The following is a 24,042-nucleotide window of genomic DNA, read 5'->3' as shown; positions in this document are numbered from 1 at the left end:
AATCCATGGAAAATAAAGGGATTTATTTAGGGAAGATCCCCCCAAACCTTAAATCCATGGGAGAGTCCCAGGTTTAATTCCAGAGGCTCCCCCATTCCCAGGATCTGGCATTCCAGCAATGCCAGGAACGCCCAAAAAACTCCAGATCCGTGGGAAATGAAGGGATTTATTTTTGGGATAGAGGGTTCTGGGGGTGAGTCCCAAATCCATGGAAAAGGGACAGACTTACATCCCAGGTTTCATTCCCCCATTCCCAGAATCTGGCACTCAGGCAGCATCAGGAACTCCCAAAAAACCCCGAATCCATGGGAAATGAAGGGTTTATTTTGAGATGGAAGGTCCTGAGGGGGTCCCCTAAACCCCAAATCCACGGAAAAGTCCCAGATTTCATTCCTAGGGTTCCCCCATTCCAGCATTCCAGCAGCATCAGGAACACCCAAAAATCCCAAATCCATGGAAAATGCCTGTGCTTATGGGCACCCACAGAGCTGGCAGGGGGAAACCTCACATCCTTCACCAGTGTGGGCAGGACTGGCAGTGACATTCCCAAGAGGACTGGTCACCAGTGAGTTCTCAGGGGTTGTTTCCACATTCCTTGAGCTCACAGAAGTCTCCTCCTGAGGCAGCCCCGTGGTGGAGGTCAGGGAAGCTGCAGAGCTCCCTCACTCCTTGGGGAATGTGTGTGAAGGAGAGGGCAGGGAGTGCAGCACTCCAGAAATTAAAGGTGTTTGCAGCACTTAATCAAATGCAAAATGTAATCAAACTCCCTAATTGGGAAAAGTTTGGAGAGCCTGGCTTTATCCTGTCGTGCCAGCACTGGGTTTTCCTTCCCTCTGGGGAGAGCTGGCCTGAGCAGTGTTGTGTCCCACGTTCCTGTCAGTCAGAACACCCAAGGCTGATAACAGGGCTGATAAATGATGGCCTGCAGTGGCCTCTGGTGTGCCCTGGGATCCCTGGGGCAGCTCTGCTTTCCTGCAATCAGGGGGCTCTGGCTGCTTTGCAGAGTCAAAAAAAATATGTAAGAAACAGCTAACGGGGTGTTCATCTGAGCCAGAAACTCAGAAATCGTGTCAGGTGGTTTAGGTTTGTTTAATCCTTTCCCTGAAAGAATCCTGGCTTGGTTATAAAACAGAAAGGTTTGTTTCATGAAAACCTAAGGGTTTATTTACAGAATGCCTGGTGGTGCAAACTGCCTTAACCAGGCTGGGATTGAGCAGCCCCTGCTCTTGCAGGAAAATATGTCATTAGTGGAGTTGGTTTACCCATTGCTGAGAGAAGGCTCATTCTGAAGCTGTAAAACAATGCCACAGTGGGGTTACAGCTCACTTCTGACATCTCCATGGAAGGCAGACAGGTCATTCTGGGACCACCGGTGACACCTGCTGCCAGCTGGGGTTGTCATGGCAAGGGAATGTCCCTGCCCCAGCAGCTCTTCCCATCCCAGGGAAGGGTTCCAAACTTCATTATCGGCCTGGGAATTCATGCTGGCACTCGAGCTGCACATAAATAGAGAAAGAAATGAAGAGCTGATGCTGCAGCATGGAGCCTCCCCCAGAGCTGCCTGTCCTGCTGCTCCCAGCAGAGCTGGTCCTTCCCTGCACACATCCCCTGCTGCCCTGTCACCATCTGCAGCCTTTGGGGACACATGTCACCTCGTCTCCCCCCTCCTGCTCTTCTGAGGGAGAACTGCTGCTCCCTTTCCCCTGTCCCATGCTGGATGTGTGGATCCATCTCCACAATGTCCTCTGATATTCCTAAAGATGGATTGACCTTGGCCAAAAGTGCCCTGTGCTGGCCTGTGGCAGGACGGGCCTCTCCAGCTCAGCCAGGCATTCCCTTCAGGGACCATTCCCAGGAAATCAGGCAGTTCCCATTGCCTCGATGTGCAGGTTTGTCCATCTTTCATACAGATTTGTCCCACAGCTCCTGCCTCTGCTTTCCTCAGAGCCCTGAGCAGCAGAGATGGTCAGAGGCAAACAAGGGTTTCAGCAGGCTCGTTACTGATCCTGCCCAGGAATGGGATTGTCCAAAATCCCTGCCTGAACAGGAGCTGATGCACAGCCAGGGGAGGCAACTCACAGCCATCCCCAGTGCAAGGAATTCCTGGAGCTTTTCTCCCACTTGGTGTCCTTTTGTTGGACACAAAGTGGGAGAAAAGCTCCAGGAATTGTCTGTACCACAGAAAGAGATCTGACTCTGGGTAAAGGAATTCCCCAAGGTACTTTTTCTCCTTTTGTGAAAGAAAAAGTGTTCCAGGTTTTCCAGGAGATGACACTTAAAACTCATTTCCTGCTGGCAAAATGAGCGAGGGCCATGGTACAGGAATCAATTAATCCGGCCTTTGGAAAGGCTCACAACCAGGACATCACAGAAAGCTCTTGCAGAATGGAGGCAGCTCCCAGATTTTCATCACAGAACTTCTGCTCATCCCTTAAACCCCTCCTGCAGTCCTGTGACTCCATGAGGATGACCACGTGGAGTAAGATGTAGGACAGAGTAGATCCTGAGGGTGGGAATATGAATGGCTTAAGACAAAAAAGAAAGTCAGCATTTCCTTGGGTGTGAGGATACCTGAATGCTGAGGAGCTGCACTGTTTGACTCCTAATCAGAGATCAGGGAAAATAAACCAAAGATTCCACTGTGTCCTGTCAGCGCCTTCCACGTGGTGAATTCCATGAGCTGATCTTTCCCCTGTGGAGCACTGATCCACTTGGAGAGCCCCAGCCCTGGACAAGCCCATCCTCCAGGGACATCCTGCTGGCAGAGCAGCCCAATCCTATCCTGAAATGTTCCTCTGGAGCCTTCTCCTTCTGCAGGTGCACCTCTGGTGATTTCCATGGGCTGCAGATATGGAGAGATTGGGGATTGGAATTGAACCCACAGGGCCACAGTGATCTCAGCCTAGGCCTGGGAGGATCCAAGCAGTGCCAGAATCATGGGATGTGCTGGGTTGGAAGGGACCCTCAGGGATCGTGGAGCCCTCACAGGACACCCCAGCAATCCCCTCCTGTGCCTGGTGTTTCCATCTGCAGAATTGAGGCAAGGAAAAGGTTGAGCCTGTTCAGCCATTTATCCCTGCCAGAGAGAGGAGGATTCCTGATGGATATTGAGGGCATGGAAGGAGTTAAAAAGATTTAGTTCCCTTTGGGCTGTGAGTGATTTGAGCTTTGGTAGAAGGGAAGTGGTGAGAGAGGAGGGAAAGTGGCCAGCTGTAAGAAGCAAAAATACTCGGCTAAATGGTTTCCTTTTGATATATTAATACCTCCTTCAAGGGCTATTTGAGGAAAAACAGACTTAAGAAAATGAGCTGGGATTTAAATGGGCTCAATTGTCTTCAGAGAGATTTAAATAATTCCTAAATGAGTGTTTTTAGTTGAACTCAGAGAGGCCACTAAGCTCTGAGCACAGGTCAGGCTGGGGACAGGGAGACAAGTGGGAGGCTGAGCAGACGAGGAGGAGGAGGAGGGGAGGAAGGGGCTGTCAGGGGAGGCCTGGCCATGGCTGGAAGGCAGCAAAGGGACACCAAGTGGCTTTAGAGAGGGCCAGCTGAGCCTGGCATCATCTGCCTGACCCTGTGAGAGTAGCTTCAGCAGCTCCAAGGGAAGGGGAAAACCCCAGTGAATCTTCAGACATGGAAAGAAGGGGTCAGTGCTTTCATTTCTGCCTCCATCTCTGCACAAGGGAGAGCTGAGGGCCCCAAAACCCTCGTGGGTGAGAGGAGGGAGCCCCAGCAGAGGCAGGAGAGACAAAATCTCCCTTTCCTTAACCATGACAGAGAATGATGGTTCCTCATTTCACAGTTTGCTTATAACCCTGATCTTCATTTGCAATCAGAAGCAGCACCTTTATTCGTGGAGGAGTAAATTTGTGCTGTTTTCCCTGGGAGCCTTATCTGGGGACAGCTGTGGCAGGGGACTCTGACAAGCCCTGGGGACACTGCAGAGCAGTAATTTATTGGTCTTTGTTGCAAAGCCATAAATCCACGTTCAGTGGTGAATAAGCAGAGTCCCAGTCACCCCATGCAGCCCGTGCTGGTGGATTTTTGGGGCGTGGGGATGTTTTTCCCTGGGAGCAAAGGGCAGTTGAAGATGGACAGCAAGTGCCAGTGGAGGAGAGGGGACAGGAGCAGGGGCAGGTGGCTGCAGCAGGTGAGGAGAGGCACCTGGTGACACTGGTCACTGCTCCAGCTCAATCACTGCTCTAAAGCTGAGAGCGTAAGGGATATTTTTGGCAAATTTTATTCAACAAAAATGCAGCATTAAAGCAAGCAGAACTCTTTGTGGATTTTAGATTAACTTAATAAACCTGAGTCAGCAGAAGCTCTAATGATTTCCCATCCCATAGTGAGAGTTCCACATAGCCTGTGCCTGCTTTGCCAGGGCCCATGGGTGTCTCAGGCTGCAGTGCCTCCCCAGTGGCAGGAGACATCTCTGGTTAGATGAGCCAAAATACCCCGAAACGTTCTGCTTGGAACACCATAGCCTCCAAAATTCTCTTTGGGTGAGTTGACCACAAGGGAGCTGCTGTTTCCCACGTCCTTTCCCTGCCTCATTTCCTCTGGGCTCCCAGCACATCCTATGCTGTCACAGCCAGTTCCTACAGAGCCTGAGCCGCACAAGTGCTGAAGGACAGGGAGGTGGTGACTGCCCTGCCTTTGGTCAGGCTGGAGGGATCAGAAATGTCTCCAGTGCTTTGGGGATGCCAGGAAGCCCCGAGTGTCCCCTGTGCCACCTTGGCTCCTTGGAGGGCTGCCCTCTCCTGCGTGGTGCAGATGGAGCTGGCAGTGCCAGCACACGCTGTCCCTGCAGCAGCACCCGCGGCTGTAACCAGCACAACTTCACTAATCAGCCTCTCCAGGAGCTCAGGCTGCACTAAAGGGACGTTCAGGGACACATTTGTCAGGGAGAAGAGGGGAAATAGGGCTGGGAAAGGAGCAGCACAGTCCTTTTGTCAGCGATTAGTGCAGTGCACACTGAGGGTTGTGTGCTGTACTGCCACCAGTGAAAGCAGCGTGACCATTCACTGCACACACCTTGGCCTGCAGCAACTGCAGGACCCTGGCCCTTGGGGAGGGGTCCTTTACTCATAGAAATCACCATTCACTCCCCAAAGCTGCTCTGCCATCAGTCAGAGTGTGCCCTTGTGTTCCGCTGGCACTGACACCATGGAAATGTGAGCCATCAGGTAAAAATGGGGATGGATTAGGGTGAGTGCATGGGGAGCAAAGAAAAGGGGAAAAAGTCCTGGGAAAGCAAAGGTCCCATAGTGGCAGGGCAGGCAGGAGCACAGAGGGGGAGAATCAGCAGGCTGAGTACTGCAGCTTCAGCCAAATAACCGGGATGTTGATCCCACGTGTGCCCCTCTGGCTGTGGGGCACACCCAGGGCAGGTCCTGTGCTTCCCCTGCTACAGGCCCTGGGGCTGCACTTCTGTGACAGCACTTCTGTGACAGCTCTGGCGCCCAGCTGGCCACTGTCCTGCCATGTGCCGTGGAAAAACCTTCCTTGGGGACACTTGGACTCTCCTGCTCCCATGTCACACAGTTGTCACTCGGCACTGCGTGGGGAGGACACTCCTCGCTCAGCCCTGCTCCCAGCTGGGGCTGTGTGGAGGGCAGCACAGACTGCCCAGCACGCAGGCAATGAGCAGGTGTCTGCACAGGGCACCCGGCTGAGGATGAGTTTAGAAGTTAAAACATCTGGGAAACACAGCGGGATAATCTGCATGGACTGGACAGTCCCTCGCTGCTGCTCCACACTGCCCTGCTTGAGCTGGAGGCAGCAGGGCCAGCTCATGGTGTGTGTGGCATGTCCTGGTAACTCTGTCCCTGTGTCCCCTGCCCAGTACAAACAGGTGGAGCAGTACATGTCCTTCCACAAGCTGCCCGCCGACATGCGGCAGCGCATCCACGACTACTACGAGCACCGCTACCAGGGCAAGATGTTTGACGAGGAGAGCATCCTGGGAGAGCTGAGCGAGCCCCTGCGAGAGGTGAGAGGGCAGGAAACGGGCAGGGCGCATTCCCAGCACCTCTGGCAGCTCCCGGGGCAGGGCTCAGGGGGCTCCCACCTCGTGTGTTTGGCTAAAACTCAGTGTGGCCTCGTCCACCAGCTGTAAGGGGGTGTCACAGGAAGAAGGAGCCTTCAGAGAAGCTCCTGTTCCTTTCCAGCTGAAGCCAGGTTGTCCCTGGTATGTCACCAGTGTGTCACCTGCCAGCTTCAGGAGGGGCCTGCCTTCTGTCCTTGTCCCCCAGCAATGTCCCTCCACGGGAGAGACAAGAGCTGAGCAAATGCCAGCCAGAATTTCAAACTAGTTTTGCTGAAGTCTCAAAGGGCAGCCCTCTGAACGCCCCCGTGGTGGGAGGCAGATGCTTCCCCAGCTCTCTTTCTTCCCGCTCCAGTTATCCCCTTCCCACGGAGCGCTGTGCTGGGGTGATGGGTCCTGCGTGGGAGCTGCCAGGGCACAGAGCAGCTCCTGAGCTGTCACCCCTGGCAGTGACACGGAGCCCCGGGGGAGGTGACGGCTGAGCTGGGCTTTCTTCAGCCGGGGCTGGTGATCCAGGCTCTGCCCAGGGCCTGGTGAGCACCTCTCCTGACACTGTCCCCATCTGCCCAGGATCATTCTCCTCCTGGGCTTTTGTGCTGTTTAACAGCTCATTGACAAACAAGGGTAGCAGAGAACAAGGGGCTGCCGAGGTGAGCTCTGACACCTGCTCGGAGGGGAGCCCTGGGCTTTGGCAGACAGCATTTCACCACTGCTGTGCTCCCTCACAGCCCGAGGTTTCCTGCACAAACAGCAATGCTGTCTTTGTGTATTTGGAGGTGTATTTGGAGGCTGGAGTGTTTTCCCTGCTCGGGGGAGGCAGAGGGGTGAAGGCAGCGAGCCTGGGGCTGGCTCCAGCGCTGCAGCAGGGCAGCCAGACCAAGGCACTGCCACTTCATCCCACTTCAAATGCACACATCAGGTGGGGGGTTTTCACAGCTCATCAGGTGTTGACTAACTGTCGCTGTAGGACATGAAAGACTCCAAATATTTCAGAAGGCAAAAAGTATAGAAAAAGGAGGCCTTATTTTCCAAATCCTCACTACCTTTTGTAAGGTGTTCTGATACAGACTCAACAGGACTGGTGAATAGGAACGACACCTCTCTAATGCTGTTGGTTAAACTACAAAACCAGCAAACACCGGCTGGACAAAGACTGTTTTGAGAAAGAGTCATTTGCCAAGATTGTTTTGAGAAAAAGCTTTCTTGAGAAAATTTTCCTCGAGAAAAAGTTGGCAGCTGCGAAAATCTCTCAGGCCCACAACTAACCCTGTGTGTGTGTGTCCTCTCCCTGTCCCCTCCTCTTCCTCTCTCTCCCTCACACCACAACGTGGTCAGGAAATCATCAACTTCAACTGCCGCAAGCTGGTGGCCTCCATGCCCCTGTTTGCCAACGCTGACCCCAACTTTGTGACCTCCATGCTGACCAAGCTGAAGTTTGAGGTGTTCCAGCCCGGGGACTACATCATCCGGGAGGGCACCATCGGCAAGAAGATGTACTTCATCCAGCACGGCGTGGTCAGTGTGCTCACCAAGGGCAACAAGGAGACCAAGCTGGCCGATGGCTCCTACTTTGGAGGTGAGTGCTGCTTCACTCAGCCCCCCTCAGCTGTAGGAACATCCAGCAGGGAGAGGGAACTCTGCACGCTTGAGACACTCAGAGAAACACGTGGGTTTATTCAGAGAAGCTCCCTTTCCTTCCCAGCTGAAGGCAGGAGGGGCCTGCCTTCTGTCCTTGTCCCCCAGCAATGGCCCTCCACGGGAGAGACAAGAGCTGAGCAAATGCCAGGCAGAATTTAAAACTAGTTTTGCTGAAGTCTCAAAGGGCAGCCCTCTGAAAACCCCATTGTCGTGGTAACAAGGGCACCCCATTGTCATGGGTATCAGGGCCTTGCCTTCTGCTACTCAGCTGAAGGGATGCCCAAAGAGAGAGGGAGAGGGGGTAAGAAGTAAGAGCTAAGGGGTGAGAGCAGGGTAAGAGAGGTGACAGGGGTAAGGGAGGTGAGCAAGGTGAGGTAAGAGCTCGAGGTCCTTGTTACAATCCATTCTATCTCCTTTTGTGTTGAATATTCTGATTTACAGCGACCAAACAGCGCGAGATACAAACCCTACAGACTTTGCATACAGCCTGTGAGAACTGCTCTATTACCATATCATTCTGTGTTCTGAACTCTAAAGACTCCTTTTCTTATTTACCTTTTCCCAGATACCTTGGGGGGCTACTCCCTCAGCCCCTTTGTTTACTACCACCCAGCCCATCACCAGCTAATATCTGTGTTCCTGCCTGCATGCCTACATCTCAAAGCTAGCCTTCATTTCTATTTCACTCACAGGTTTTATATTTTAGTATCTCTTGCCAGGCAATCATATTTGTAGGCTTTTCCTGTCTCACCTTTCCCAGTGACACCATTGCTGGGCTCAGGTGCTGGGTAAAACCTTCTTCTGACTCAGAAATGAGGCTCCTGAGAGGTGTTTTAAAGAATTTTATTCCCTTTTCAGTCTCATTGAGAAGGGTGAGATGGTACAGATGTTACAATTCACATCATGATGGCCATCACAATCATGAGCCAAACTCTTTCTTAATTACAATACATTATAAGTGTTTTTTGGCCTGTCAGCTTTTGCCACACAATGCTGTTAATGCTTCTGAACCAATCATATATTAAAATACCCCATGTGGGTCTTGCTACAACGCATCTTTCATAGTTCTATTTCTCTATTTAATTCGAAACTGGTTTCTAATTCAGTTTCTCTCTCAGCAATGTCTGTCCTATTCCATGGCCTTTCTAAGTTAGCATACTTTATCTCAAAGTTTACATACGGATGCACCAGGACCATCTGAGCCTTGTGTCAGGCTTTGAGAATTCTCTACCAACCCATTTCCCACACTCAGGCATTCCTGCATCCACGTGGGACTGACCCCCAGCACCTCCTCCTCCATCTCTGGGCATCCTCCCAGAGAGGGGATGCTGCAGGGGGAGGTGACTGGTGGGCACTGGGTCAGAAGTAACAGCAGCACACAGCAGGGAAACTTGCTTCTTGCAGGTTCCTTTCTGTCTGACAGAGGGGTGAAGCTGAGAACCTAAAGGTAAAAAATGGCCTGCTCTCAGTTTTGCAGGGATATTCCTTCTCCTGCTGTCTGGCTTCTACCATAGGAGGGGCTGGATAAACACAGAGGAAAAACCAGTCCCTCCTCTGCCCTGCCTGTGGCCCAGCAAAGTGTCCTGGGGCTCAGCAGGCAGGTGAAATGTATGAGCAGCAGAGCTCTGGAGCAGTGAGACCAGCAGGAAGCTGGGAAGGATTTAGGACATTGCTCTCATGAGAAACACAAAGCCCCCTCTCCTGTCAGAGCCTGTGCAGAGCTCAGCCCCAGACAGGCAGATTGCAGGACAAGCTCTGACTGCACCACCTTTGATGATCTGCTGAGGGGAGACAGAGCAAAACTTGCCTTGCCTTCCCTTCTGGGAGGCCTTTCCTCTAAAAAATTCCTGTTATGCATTTCCCACACTCCTGTAACTCCTGCCTCATGTGGAACAACCCGTCTGCACCTCGCTTGGGTACAAGGATTTTGCAGCCTGGCGTTTGGAGCTGGAGGGTTGGAGTCAGGACACCCTGACTGACAGATGGGATCGAGCTTTCCCATGACATCCCATCACAACTCCTCACACACGTGGCCCTGTCTCCTAAGCATCATCTCCTTGGGAAAGCAGCCTAGGAGCACACTCAGAACCTTGTGGTGCTGCTCTGCCGGGGCTTTGGGTAGGCTCAGCAGGAATCCAGGGAATGGTGCAGGAGGATTGGCACCCGGCACACACAGGGAGCAGAGTGCTGTCACTCTGCAGCTCACACCATCTGTCCTGAAGGGCCTGACTCTGCTGCCCAGACTCTGTAAGCAGTGGAGAAGCAGGATTTGGGAGCTCTCTGCTGAGTGTTCAAGGAGCTGTGGCTGAATGCAGGGCTCTGTGTTCTGTAAGCAGCTGAGCACTGAGGAGTGCATGACAGCAGTGTAAATACACCCAGAGCTGGGAGGTGCCACTGATGTGGCTTTCCCTGACGGTGCCTGTGGCATAGACATGAAAACCTTTGAAAAATGTGGAAAGTCAACCGTGTTCCAGGTACAGGGATCAAAATTACAGCCAGGCACCAAAGGCACAGATCAGCACAGAGCCTCTCTACAAATCTAGAGAGAACTGGCTTCAATGAGAGCATGCCTTGACCTTCTGCTCCCAGTGCCCACAAGGAGCTGGAGAAACACAGCTCCTCCGACGTGAACACACAATGCTGCCTTTGATAACCCCCAGAACAAACCCTGTCTGCCTGAGTGGAGCAGCAGAACCCCTGAGGGGCAGCTGAGTGTGGCAGCTGCCCTAAGTGAGCCCTGGGTACTTTGAAACATCGGTGCACACACGGAATGTTAACTCCGGCTGCGTTTTCTGTGTGAGGGCAGGCAGGAGGGAGGCTGTGAGGGCACAGCAGGGCTGGAGGCCGTGAGGGCAGTGCAGGGAGGGTTGCAGGGCGGTGGTGGTGCTGTCCATGCCCTGTCTCAGCCCCTCTGTGCTTGCAGAGATCTGCCTGCTGACCCGCGGCCGGCGCACGGCCAGCGTGCGCGCCGACACCTACTGCCGCCTCTACTCCCTGTCCGTGGACAACTTCAACGAGGTCCTGGAGGAGTACCCCATGATGAGGAGAGCCTTTGAGACTGTGGCTCTGGACAGGCTGGACAGGATTGGTGAGTACAGGGGGAGGAGAGCCTTTCCTTCCTTACCTGCTGCCCTGGTAGCCCTTCCCCAGGCTCGGTGCTCAGTTCTGTGCTGGAGTTGGGAGGTGAGGGAGATCCCAGCCTGCTCCTCCTTGCCCAGCTTCAGCTCCCTCAAGGACCCCAATCTGAACCTAAAGGAGGTAAGTTTAGGTTGGATATTAGGGAGAAATCCTTCCCTGTGAGGATGAGCTGGCCCTGGCACAGGGTGCCCAGAGATGCTGTGGCTGCCCCTGGATCCCTGGCAGTGCCCAAGACCAGGTTGGACACTGGGGCTTGGGGCACCCTGGGCTAGTGGAAGATGTCCCTGCACATGGCAGGGGGCCTGGACTAGATCACCTTTAAGGTCCATTCCAACCCAAACTATTCTGGGATTCTGTGATTGTGGCAGCTCACAGTGTAACCATCCCCAGGATGCTCCCTGTCCTGTGGGAGACGCAACCTGTGCTGCAAAAATCCTTGTCCGGGTGTCTCTTCCCCTGCTAAAGACCAGGATAACATTCCTTGGTCACAGCCAGAGGTGTTTAACAGAGAGAGATGAAGTGATTTATGCAAGGTCATGCAAGAAGGCCGCAGAGCTGAGGAACGTTTTGGAGTCCCAGTCAAACTCTTTTATCTCCTTATCCATCCCTTCACAGCTCTTGCATTCCCACTGCTTCCTGCATGGAAAGCTCTGAGCACAATGCAGAGGGCCAGGAGGGTGATGAGGTGAGGGGGGTAGGGACTAAGCTGGCACACCAGCAAGGGGTGCAGTGCCTCTGAGGTTTCTCCTGCCAGGAACATTTGATTCTGTGCATCTCATTACCTGCTGCAAATCACAGAGTGTGAGCCCTGAGGAAAAGGCTCTGAGCTGAAGACACGGTTTGGCAAAGCCCAGGCTAATGAGGGCTTTGGAAGTGGCATTAGGCCCAACACTTGGGTTATTTCAATGAGGCTGTACAAACCACAGAGGAAATGTAAAATCAATGCAGGGATGGGGCAGCTTGGCTGTATCTAAAGTTCTGCAGGTGTGGGTGCTCAGTGCTGCTCAGTTTTCCAGCCTGGGGCTGTCTGGGCCCGTGGGACAGGTGGGCAGAGCATCCTGTCCTCTGCACACCTAACTGAAATCCATGGAAAATTCTGAGCCAGCACAGAGAACCTCACGTGCCTCTTCCCTAGGGAGAACTCCCCTTCTGCAAATGTCAGCAGAAGGTCAGAAGGTGACACAGAGCAAGTGGAACAACAGGCCCTTTGCTGCAGGGCTCTGCCGTGGCCCCCCTCTTCCTTCTGCTCTTCTGCTGGCCTGACACAGCCTTGGTCCCTGTGGCACTGAGGCCCTGCTGTGCCCTGGTTTCTCTGGCACTCACCCTCCAGAGCTGCCTGCTCCCTTAACTCTGACACCTGCCAGGGCAGCTCTCTTTGCATCCTGACCTTCCTTTCCTCCCTTGCTGGATCCTCCTACTCTGGGGCTTCATCTTCACTCCTGTGACGTGGCTCCTCCATAGCCCTTTGTGGTGCCCAGTTCTCCTCAGCTCTCATTGCCCCACAGAGCCCAGCGGAGCTCTGGGCACCCTGCTGGAGCTGGCAGATCCCATGGAATTCCCTGGCTTTATAAATAAGGCATTTCTTCCCTTCCTCTGGAATGTGCACCCAGAAGGAGCAGTGCAGTAGTTCTGTGACATTTGAAGGAATCCAAGGTTACTGCATTCTGCTGAGATGCTCTGGAAGTGCAGGAATCATTCTGGAGCACTGAAGCCGAGGAACAGCAGTTGTTGAAAAGCAGGGATGAACAGGAGCAGGAGCATTTTTGTTCCTGTCCCCTCCAGTTGAGGATCTATGCACAAGGAGGAAGCAAATGGAAGCCTCTTTCCAAGTCAGTGGTGCATTCCCTGGCTCCCTTCTGCCCAGGTGACAGTGTCCTTGGGAGGCCCAGGCCACAGTGAGTACAGGAGATGATTCAGAGGGCCCTGTCACTGTTCTGGTTCCAGGATAAGATCCATCCAATATTCCCCTTGTGCATCGAGGGAGCAGGGAGGAAAATCTCAGCCCATGCAGTCCCATGGAGAGATGTTTGTGAGATTTCTGGCCACTGGGGGCTTGGAAAGCGTGGACTGAGCTGTGTGGGTAGCAGAACGAGCAGGCAGGGGCTCATCCCATGCAGCAACAGGAGCAGGATTGGTTGGTTGAGGTGGGATGAGGCAGTCCCACGGCAAGGCTGAGAAGTTTGGAAGCAGTGGGTGGGCAGAGGGGAGGAGAGGAGAGGGCCCAGAGCCCCCCAGCCTCTGCTCCAGTGGCTTCCTGCAGGAACGTGGGCTGTGCATGGAGCTGTCAGGCACACAGAACCCTGGGCAAAGAGCTGAGGTGTATCCTTCAACCTCTGTTCTCACTGGGAATTGATCCTGGATTGGGCAGGAGGGGATTAATCTCCATGACTTGACAGAGCCTGGGATGCTACAAAGATTTGTGGCCTCGCTTAAGTCTGAGTATCTTCAGGCTCTGAGGACTCCTGAACCTGCAGAATATCACCCACTCCACAGGGCTGGAAGGCTGCCACTCAAAGAAACTGGGCTGATCACTGATTAATGAGCATTTTATCCCTGATGAAATCAGTCCCTCTGCCCTGTTGCTGCCCAGGCTGTAAGCTGTGGGTGGTGGTTGCAGTGCTTTCTGCAGTGAGCGATTCTCACTCAGGCAGCGCTGGGGATGTGCCCCAGTTTGCTGTGCCCCATTACATAACTCACACCATTCCCTTCTCTGCCTGCCTTTGAAACTGGCTTTCAGTGACCACTGGAGCTTAAAATTAGATTTCCACAAGTATTTGCACTTGTAAAACACCACCACTTAAATGCTCATTGAGAGTAAGCCCAGCACGGGTGGTGAATGCTGTCAAACCCAGGGCTGCTGGAGCAGCGGGGATGAGGCTTTCCCACTGCTCTGTGTGCTGTGATACACCCCAGAAATGCCTGCCACCAGCTCCTCCCCACCCACAGCAAGGTCACTGGTGGGAGCTGAAAGCCTCCCAGGAGCCAGGGGAAGTTCTTCTTTTCATTTTCCTCAGGAATTTTTTTGCCACGTGGTTTGAAATGCATATACTCTGAATGCCACTTGCATATGTTTTGATACAAGAATCCCAGTTAAGTCAGGATTAAAGATGCCTTGAGTTTCCTCCAGGCATTGCAGATGCTAAAAAACCAAAGAAAAGCCAAGACAACACAATTCCAGCCTCTAAATATAATTTATGATATTATTGCAGTATGAGAGTGTCGGTTGAACATACTCCAGTGGTAAACATTTTGAAAGCTTTGTCTATAAACAAACCACAAAAATAGCTGTTCCCAAACTTTTGGTGTGGCAGCTCGTGACCACGCTCGTGCAGCTGAGATGCTGCTGGGTTTGCAGCCCTGCTTGTCTAGCCCTGACTAATCCCCTGGGCTGGCCTGGGCCAGGTGAGGCAGGGAGGAGAGCAGCTGGGAGCAGTGCCAAGCTCTGCCACAGATTCCTGCTTGTCCTTGTGCTGCCTTTGCTCCCAGCCTCAGCTCCTCATCCCTTCTGCAGGGACAGTGATGCTCACAAAGGGGGAGCTAGGATGGGGCTGCTTCCTTGGGAATAGGTGACACTGAGTGCAAATAACTCCTGCAATGTGTGCTCAGCACCAGCTTTACACTGGAGCCACATGAAGTCCCAGGTTTGTTCAATGGACAGGTGAGTAGCCCCCACAAATGTGTACAGGTGAGAGAAGCAGGATGATCTGGCCCTCAGGAGATAAATACAGATAGAGATACAGGAACAGTTCTTTGAGGCTGCTGAGCCAGTGGTGCAAGGAGGAAAGTGCCCATGGCCCAGGTGTGCAGTGGTAGAGGGTGTGTGCTTTGGCACAAAGCTTCCTTTCCAGTTCCCAGCCCTTGGCACAGCTGGGGTTTCTTCTCCCAGTCCTGAGAGGGAGCACAGATGCTCCTGTGTGGTGTCCTCTCTCGTCACCTGAAACACCACAAATGTAACTGTGAGGAGTCAAAGTTCGAGTGCCACTTGTGCATTTCTCTGTCTGGAAACCCTCTCCCTTCAACACCAAGTGTGGGGACTTGGGTTTGCTCACAGAGAGAAAAAGGCACTCAGGCTGTGCTTGGTCTCTCCTGAGGTGGCTCAGGTGAATCACACCTGGAAGAGCTCCTCACACAGGGTGGGAGCTTGGGCTTGAGCAGGAACTGAGTATCTGAATTTCCTTTCCCCTGGAAGCCAAGGCCCAGACTCAGAGTATTGTGTGCTAAGCCTAAGGAAAGGGGTCAGTAACTCACCAGCCATGGGGGAATGTAAAATACATCAGCATAATGAAGGGAACCTGGCAGCTCTGCTCACCTGGGTGTGAGGTGCCATTTCTCCTGTGGCTGCAGAGGAAAACACAGCCCCAGTCACCCCAGGAGAAGGAGCAGTGGAGGTGCTGAGGAGATCTCAGGAGCCCCATCCCTGACTTTGACCTTGCTCTTTGCTGTCCACAAAGCTCTTTGCTATCTGCATCCAGATAAAACGTCTGTTCAGGTAACATTTCACCAATCCAGCACCTTATAAATAATTTTCAACCCTCTTTTTAATCACATGAAGAAGGAGCTGCTCACCAGTGCCACCTCTGCCCTTGGGGGCCTCTCCCTGCCTTGAAGGCACTCCAGGAGCTGTCTGCAGCCAGCCCACGCTTGAGAGCAGCAGCTGACAGTGCCAGCGTGTCCAGAGTGTCCCAGAGCATGTCCTGTCACAGCTGTCAGCCCCAGCAGGGCTCTGGCCGGGGACCTTGGCACTGGTGCCACTCCAGGAGAAGGCACCTCTTGGCTTCAGTCTGCAGTGATGAGTGAGAGCCAGGAGGCCTGAGGATGTCCCAGCCTCAGGAATGCCACCTCTCCATGGAGAGTCACAGCCTACCCAGCTCCAGATATTCCATTTTTTTCATTCTGCAAAGCTCTGTTTGAAGAGTGAGAGGGAAGAGCATAATTTATCTGTGCTGAGACTCACCAGATAACATCATTCAGTGTGTGTTGGACCCGCAGCAGTGTGGCTGTGCACAGGGATACCCCGTATTTCGGGGATAATTCAGTTTATGGAAGAGGGGAAGCAATCAGAGGCAGGCCTGAGCTGTACAGAGAGGGAAGGCATCCACCAGGGAAGAGAGGGAATTGTCCATTTCAAAGGTAGCCCCAGAGTCAAGAGGATGCAGCAAGGGAGAAAGGGAAGGCCAGGACGCAGAGAGAGCTGCCCTGGCAGGTGTCAGAGCTCACACTCCATGGATTTACACGGCAGCTCTCGGGGAAGTCACTCTGAGCTCCCAGAGCAGGGTTGGGATCTGAGGATGCTCTTAGAGCTGATCCTGCTGCCTTTGCTGAGCTCTTTGCCAAGGGCTCCTGAATTCTGAGCAGAAACCTTCCCACAGCAGGGACACAGCTCAGTGTGGATTCACCTGCATTTGGGAACACAGCTCAGTGTGGGTTTGTTCACCTGCATTTGGGAACACAGCTCAGTGTGGATTCTCCTGCATTTGGGAACACAGCTCGGTGTGGGCTCACCTGCATTTGGGAACACAGCTCAGTGTGGGCTCACCTGCATTTGGGATCACAGCTCGGTGTGGGTTCATTCACCTGCATTTGGGATCACAGCTCGGTGTGGGTTTGTTCACCTGCATTTGGGAACACAGCCCAGTGTGGGCTCACCTGCATTTTTCCAAGAGGGACAGAGCCCGTGCTGTAGGGGTTAAGAATCCTTTTGAATTCCCTGTTCCAGCTCATTTCCCTGCACACACAGACTCTGAGACCGTGGCAGGAGCTGGAGCAGCTCCTCCCAGCTGGGAAATCCCTGGGGCAGGGCAGCAAAGTCAGACACTGATTGTGGGCAGGGTGTCTGCCTGCAGCTGCCACCGGATTGTCCCTCTGGGGCTGAATTCCTGCAGGACACAGCTGAGGACACCCTTGGCAGGGGAGGCACTGCCCCAGGGCACAGCTGGGATGTGCAGCCAGCATCCAAACCCAGCCCTTGGTGCCAGGAGTGGTCAGTGCAGACCTGAGAGAAGCACCCGTGCGGTGGGAGCAGCATGCTGACAGCAGGCCAGGACAGAAGGCAGCCTAATAAAATGAGATTATTTCAAATACATGCAAATTCGGAAAGCAGTTTAATGACCTGAATTCTTAAAGTGCAGCCAGTGGGCTGAGAGAACTGAAAGGAGAAAGGAACAGAAAGTCACAGCTAATTTCCCCTGTGTCTGGGCAGAATTTTAACAACAGAAAGCTAATTCTGATTGTTTGATAGAAGTATTATTGTTGAGTGCTGGCTCCTTTTGTGAAATCACATGAGCCTTTCTCCCTGTTCTTTTGTGTGCTATCTACAGTTGAGGGAAGTCTGACTTTGCAGTTCTTAATTAGGGGAGCAACATCTGTTTGCTTCCTTTCCATAATTTTACATACCCCACTCCACTTCAAAGCACCAGGAGCTTTGCTCTGAACATCTTCAAGGCTCTAAATATCTTCCTTTCCCCCCTATATTTAGCCCATTGTCGCAGTGAGGCAAACAGGGAGTTTTCAGAGCCCAGAGGGTGTTGTGAAGGCGGGGAGGGGAGCTGGGGCTGGGGCTGGGGTGGCTGCAGATGGCTCCTCTGCTCTGGGGTCTCAGTGAGTGTGTGTGGAGCCTTCAGCAGTGATTTTGGGTGGACTGTTTATCTCGGGGCCTCACTCTGCCCGGCACTTTAATTTCTGTGGGATAAACATCCCAGAAGGACAAACTCTGATTGGATTGCAGGGCACCAGGAGCCCTTTGGCCTTCTCCTGATGGAGCTTCCCCGTGGCTGAGCAGCAACAAGGGACTGACTCCCTGCAGGTCACTGAGCATGGCTGGGGACACAGCCTCATCTCTGGGGGTCCCACAGAGCCAAATTCATCAGCTGCTTCCCCCTCCTCCTGGGCAGGAGCTGGGACAAGCAATCCAGAGCAGGAAAAAGGGGTTGGGAACTGTTTATCCAATCCCATGAGGAGGAGAAATAATCTCAGCGCCGATCTTGGCCTGAGCAAAGTCAGCCCCACTCCTTGTCCCACTGCAGGACCTCAGCCAGCCCTGGCAGGGAATGTTTGTGCCAGCAGGACTCTGCTCTGGGCCTCTTCACATCTGGGGCTGGTGGGAAGCAGGGTTTTCTCCAGAACCAACCCACAGGGCTTCTGTTGGCATGTAGGAACATCGTGTAAATGAGGCAATTCATTAGAATGGGGAAGTCAATTCATTTTTCAGTTTGCCAACCAGTTATAATTTTGAAAAATGGTTTTGAAAAATTCCTCACCCCTTCCATGGCTGGAAGAATGTTTTCAGTAATGTTCTGCAGTGTTCTGGAGGAGAAATTTGATATTTTCTTGGCAAAACAGAAGAGAAAAATGTGATCTAATGAAACAGTTAATAGAGGCAAGCTGGACTCAGGAAAACTGTGAAGTGTAATGTGATTTCAAAGGGAAAATGGAATGTTCTGGTTTAAAAAACAACAAAAAGAATCATTCCAAGGTTTTTACTGGTATTACTTCATCCACTTGACACAAACCTAAGGAGCTTTGATGAAACCATTTCCAGTAAACATCAGGCACGTTTGGAAAGCCTCAGCACGGTCTGTGCCAGAGACACCAGGGGCTCTGGAGCTCCTTGAGTGCAGCTGGGAGCTCAGCCTGGGACACATCCAGGGTGACTGATCCCGTGCTTCTCCTGGGAATCAGCCCAGAGAGCAACCCCAGAGCCACAGCCAGCTGACAGGGCACTGGAGGAGTGACATGAGCTGTGGTGACACCTGCACAGAGCTGCTGTGGAGCTTTGGCAAGCTGCTCCTCGTTCCCATGCTCCGGCCCTTCCCTGAGCCCCACTTTATCTGGGGACAGCAGCTTTGTCCCCCGGCTGCTTTGAGCTCAGCGTGTGTCCCCAGCCACAGCCCGACCTTGCAGCGCTGCAGGAGCTGCACACTGCCCATGCTGGGATTTGTCCCTTCAGCTCCAGGAAGGGCAGGATTGCAAAGCTGCAGTCCCAGTCTCTCGGTGACTCTGGAATGCTGCAGTCTGAATCTCTCTGGAATTCCAGAGTGCTGGCCAGCGCCTACCTCACCTGCCAGCTGGAGTCAGGCACCTCCTCTCCCTTTCCCTCTCCCTTTTCCTCTCCCTCTCCCTCTCCCTCTCCCTCTCCCTCTCCCTCTCCCTCTCCCTTTCCCTCTCCCTCTCCCTCTCCCTTTTCCTCTCCCTGTCCCACAATCTGTGTCTCTGAGTGTGTTTGAGCAGCTCTTTGGACTCTCCTTTTCTGTGATTTTAGCAGATCTGGGTGGGAGTGACTCTGTGTGTGTGTTCAGTGACCTCCTGTGTCAGTGACTGCCAAACCCCGTGGAAAGGTGACCCTGGTGCTGCCCCTGCTGTGCCTGGCCGTGGGAAGGACTGGGATCTGTCTCCTTGGGGCTATCCAGAGCTGTTCCAGTGCAGCATACAGCAATCAGCCACTGGAGAATTCCTACTCATGCACTTCCAGCCCCTGGAATGACTTCAGCAGCTCCAAACTCTTGCCTTCAGGATCACATCCTTCCTGGGCTGGGATCTTGCTCTGAGTGGGAACCAAAAGCCTTTCTGCCTTTTTAAATTTTTTTTTTTTTTTATTGCAGAGAGTGATTTGCAGTAGGTAAAACAGCAGAGCATTGAGCATCCCTTGTCATTCCCCACAGCAGCCGTGTCCTGGGTGCACATCCAGGATCAGAACTCTGGCAGCATTTCAGTGCAGCTCAGCCCACTGCAGCTTTACCCACAGAGCCAGCCCCTGTCCTTTGTGGGGTGACAAAGGCTTCATTTGAAAGAGGGAAGGGAAGGGAAAGCCCTCAGCGTGTTCTTGCAGCATCTGCAATTACAGTCAGATTGCTCCTTCCTTTTATATGGGCTTGGCTCAAATCCGTGCCTGCTGGTTCCTCCTGCAAGGGAAGGGAACATTTGGGAACAGCTTCCTTTGTCCCTGAGCTCCCTCCTCAGCTGCTGTGAAATCACCTCTATTCTCCACTGTGCTGTACTTACTCACTGATGTTTTTCACGGGGCTGTTTTCTGTACTTTCCATGCTTTGCAGCAAGAACTAAACAGATTTTACCTTCCCAGCATCATGGTGGGAGTGACTGGGATCTCCCTCCTATTTTACAGTTTCCTATTTATCGGTGCAAGAATTGTTTCACCTCTTTCTGGTGGTGGATTTGGAACTCAGTGAGTTATATCCAAGACTGTGCTGTTTCAGAGTGGATTTTTAGGAGCCCAGGATGCCACCGTCCCTCTTCAGTGTCATTCCAGCTCTCTCCTGCCAGATGTTTGATTTTCCATTTGGCTGGAGTAAGAGGCATGTCCTTAAACTCTTTTATCTGCTGCACATTTAAAAGCTACATCATGCACTAGAAAAACCAAACAACCATCTGGATGTCATCTAGATGTGCCTCAGATCACAGAGATCTGAGAGCTGGCTGGGTGGGATCAAAAGGAAATTCCTCTGGTGCCAGGCCCTGCCCTGGCTGGCTCTGTCCCTAAGCCCAGGAGTGCATCCCTCCAGTGCCAGCTGCACTCCCAGGCTGGACAATTCATTCCACCACATTTTCCAGCCCATTGCAAGGGCAAAGAGCTGAGTTAACCTCTGACTGCAGGCTGGGAATCCAGCTGGAACATTGCCTAAAGCTGGGCTTCCAAGGGCACAGGCACGAGCTGCAGGATGCCTGAGGGTCCCACCTGGCCCAGCTGAGCTTTTCCAGCTCATGAAGTCATAGAATAGAACCACAGAGCCATTCAGGTTGGAAAAGACTCCAAGATCATCGAGTCCTGACTCACAGAGAAATTTCCTTTCAAGTCAACCCCAGTGTTTGACTCCAAAGTGACCAAGGCACCTGAGACAGGTGAGGAAATGGTGAAGCTGAAGGAGAGTGGCTGAAGACTTCACTGGATTTATATTTTTGGTATTTTTTATTCTCTTTTTCTAATGGAGGCTCAGGTACAAAATGGGGAGTCTTCCAAATCCATCAGCTTTTTGCTGCCAGTGTGCCCCGCTCACCAGAAGTGTTGTCACTGTGTGAGAATGGGCGTCCTGCTGGACACAGCTCTGTGGGACCTGAGGCTGTTCGTTCCACAGAAGCAGTGTGGTGTTTGCCTCTTAGAAAAACTGAGCTCTGCAGAGATGGGGCAACTGAGAGGCTTCTTGAAAGGTTTTATTCCATTATCAATTTCCTAGAAGGGTGAGACACAGGAGTTGTAAAGCTCAACGCCATTCTATCAGAAGCCAAACTGTTTCTTTATTACAATACCCTATAAATGTTTTTCAGCCTGTTAGCTTTTGCCACACAATGCTGCTAATACTTCTTCCACCTGTTATTTTACCCCACGTGGTCTTGCTACAATGCATCTTTCCCACTTCTAATTCTCCAAAATACCTGCTCTGTTTGTAACTTTGAAGCTTGTTTCCAATTCAGCTTCCCTCTCCACAAGGCCTATCCTATTCCGCGGCCTTTCTAAGTCAGTATTTTATCTCAGAGTTTGCATACAGATGTACTAGACTGTGCAAGCTTTGAGTCGGGCTTGGAGAATCCTCCCCAAAGCCCTTTGTTCATGGTGCCGGGGGAGGCGCTCCGGGCAGCAGGAGCTCTAGGGGAGCCCCCAGTGACCCCGCCTCTCCTCCCTTCCCTCCGCAGGCAAGAAGAACTCCATCCTGCTGCACAAAGTACAGCACGACCTCAACTCGGGAGTGTTCAACTACCAGGAGAACGAGATCATCCAGCAGATCGTGCAGCACGACCGGGAGATGGCTCACTGCGCCCACAACGCGCAGGCGGCCGCGGCCGCCGCCTCCACGCCCACGCCGGTCATCTGGACGCCGCTGATCCAGGCCCCTCTGCAGGCGGCCGCCGCCACCACCTCGGTGGCCATCGCCCTCACGCACCACCCGCGGCTGCCCACGGCCATCTTCAGGCCGCCCGTGTCCGTGCTGGGCTCGCTGGGCCAGCAGCCCAACCAGACCCCGCGGCAGCTGAAGCGGTTCCAGTCGCTCGTCCCGTCCGCCGGCCCCTCCGCCGTGGGCTCGCCGTCCAGCACGCCGTCACAGCTGCACACGCCGGGCGCAGAGACGCCCTCGTCCTCCTCCTTCCACATCCAGCAGCTCGCCGGCTTCTCGGCCGCCGCCGGCCTGGGCCAGTTCCAGGTGGGATCGCCTCTGGGCGGCTCCGGCCAGCCGGGGCTGAGCCAGCTGCAGAGTAACGCACCCTCTGGGTCACCCTTGGGTGCGGCTCAGCCCCTGCAGCAGCAGCAGCAGCAGCAGCAGCAGCCAGCCCTCTCCAGCAGTGGGTTTGGGCACTTCAAGCAAGCCACAGCCAGCTCCCCATCGACATCCCTCACCCAGCTGTCATCAAACTCCCCCCCCAGCCTCCTGAACCAGTTCCAGCCCACCACGAGACCACTGCAGGGGGGACAGTCGCAGCAGCTCTCGGGCAGTGGGACCCTGGGGGCAATGAACCACTTCCAACCCCCTCCTTCTTCCAACTCTCCCTCCTCCAGCCTCAGCCAGCTGGCGCAGGCCTCGGGCGGGCCGTCCTCGGGCCCGTGCCAAACACATCCAAGTGCTTTAGGATCTCTGACTGGAACGATAGCCCAGCTCCACCAGGAGCGGCCTCCCTTCGCCTCCGGCTCCGCGCTGCAGCAGCCCGGCACCGCCTCTCCCTGTTACACCCCTTCTGGCCTTAGCCCTCCGAGCCAGAGCCCGGCGGCCGGCAGAACTCTGCAGTGCGGCCCCGCGGGGCCCTCGGGCTCCCACGGCTCGCTGCTGCTGCCGCAGCCCTCCAGCCCTCCGGCACAGGCGCTGCCGCCGCGCGGCGCCGCGCCGCCGGGCCGCCTCAACCAGGACATCAAGCTGATCTCTGCGTCCCAGCCCTCTCTGCCCCAGGAGCTGGCTCAGACGCTGGGCCGCCGCGGCTCTCCTCATTCCTCTAGAGAATCCGTTTCCAGCTTCTCCCCTTTCCCCGGCGGCGGGAGCGGACTCCTGGGGAAGCCGTGCAGCTCCATCCCCGGGCGGGTGACTCTGCCGCGCCAGATGTCCTCAGGTTCTCTGCCGCACCCGCTGGTGTTCGGGGCCGGCGGGCGCAAAGAGTCCATAGTGCTCACGGGAGAGCTGGAGCCCGGCAGGTCCAAACTGCCCTCCAATTTGTGAGGACTGCTGGAGGAGCTGCTCGTGCCGGCTCTGCCCTTCAGCTCCTGATGAGTTCACCCAGCGATTTTTTCCTTTCCTTTCCTTCCCCCACCCCGCCGCGCCATTCCTGCTTTTATTTTTTTTTTCTTTATTTTTATTTCCTTCCATTTCTTTTGTTTAGGTTTAACTGTGCTTAGAAACAAAGAAAAAATACCCCACCATGAAAAACAGTGGGGGGGAAAAAAAAAAAAAAGAAGATAACCAGGTATTCTTAGAGCTATAGATTTTTGGTCACTTGATTTTATAGAATATTTTAATACACAGGAAAAAAAAAAGGATACGAGCAAATTTAAGCCAACGAGGTAACGCACAGCCGGGGCGTGTGCCTGAGCTGGAACACGTGAATGAGCAGCCATAGAAGCCACCAAAAAAGATTTTCCTGTTGAGACAAAGGTCCGAGGTTGACACGGAAGGGGCTGTGGGGTCAGGCCTGGAGCTGGTGTTCGTAGAGCAGCCCTGGCTGGCCTCAGCTTTGCCCCAGCTGTCACCCCGGGGCTGGGGATGTGGCTGGCCCAGCGCACACCACAGGTGTCCCTCCTGCCCTGCCGGGTCACCTCCTGTGCTCAGCAGGAGCTGGGGAGGGCCCAGTTCACTCTTGGAGAGCCCTTGAGGGATTTCCCAAGGGCTGAGGTTTGCAGCTGAGGAAGATGAAGGTGACCAGCAGATGGACAGGCCTTGCTGCAGATTGTCCCTTTCTTACTCCCCTGGTGGTGTGGTGGGGACAAGGAGCAATCCCTTGTAAGGCACAGGGAGGGCAGGGACAGTCCCTCTGTGCTTTGGCACGTGGCAGTGGGAGAGGGCCTGGCTGTGCCAGCACACCGGGCAGAAGGCTTCACCCTCTCCGTGCTGTGTGCAAAGCGTGGAGGGATGAGGGAAGAGGCAGCACTTTAACGTCCCCTCTGTCACTTCAGTGTCTCAGTGTGTGTGGGTGACTGCTCTGAGGAGAGCTAGAAAGGACTGAGCAGTGGGGTGCAGTCCCCAGCCCTCCTTAGCCCAGGGCAGTGTCAGGCACCAGGACAGTTCTGGTGCCCAG

At 53.7% G+C, this 24,042-nt stretch overlaps 1 protein-coding gene across 1 annotated transcript in view; it reads left to right on the top strand.

Moving 5' to 3' along the window:
• The window catches only part of HCN4 (hyperpolarization activated cyclic nucleotide gated potassium channel 4), a 99,860-nt gene extending 76,802 nt beyond the window's left edge, over positions 1–23,058 (top strand). The window contains exons 5-8 of the mRNA XM_066328692.1: positions 5,845–5,991; positions 7,381–7,621; positions 10,607–10,771; positions 21,463–23,058. Of these exons, the coding sequence (XP_066184789.1) occupies positions 5,845–5,991; positions 7,381–7,621; positions 10,607–10,771; positions 21,463–22,970 (2,061 nt within the window). The 3' untranslated portion in view covers positions 22,971–23,058. The remainder of the gene's footprint in view (positions 1–5,844; positions 5,992–7,380; positions 7,622–10,606; positions 10,772–21,462) is intronic.
• The last annotated feature ends 984 nt before the right edge of the window (positions 23,059–24,042 follow it).

The sequence above is a fragment of the Sylvia atricapilla genome, chromosome 13 (genome assembly GCF_009819655.1).
Source record: "Sylvia atricapilla isolate bSylAtr1 chromosome 13, bSylAtr1.pri, whole genome shotgun sequence".
In the NCBI taxonomy this organism is placed as follows: Eukaryota; Metazoa; Chordata; class Aves; order Passeriformes; family Sylviidae; genus Sylvia; species Sylvia atricapilla.
This window is presented reverse-complemented; position numbering and strand designations above follow the sequence as displayed.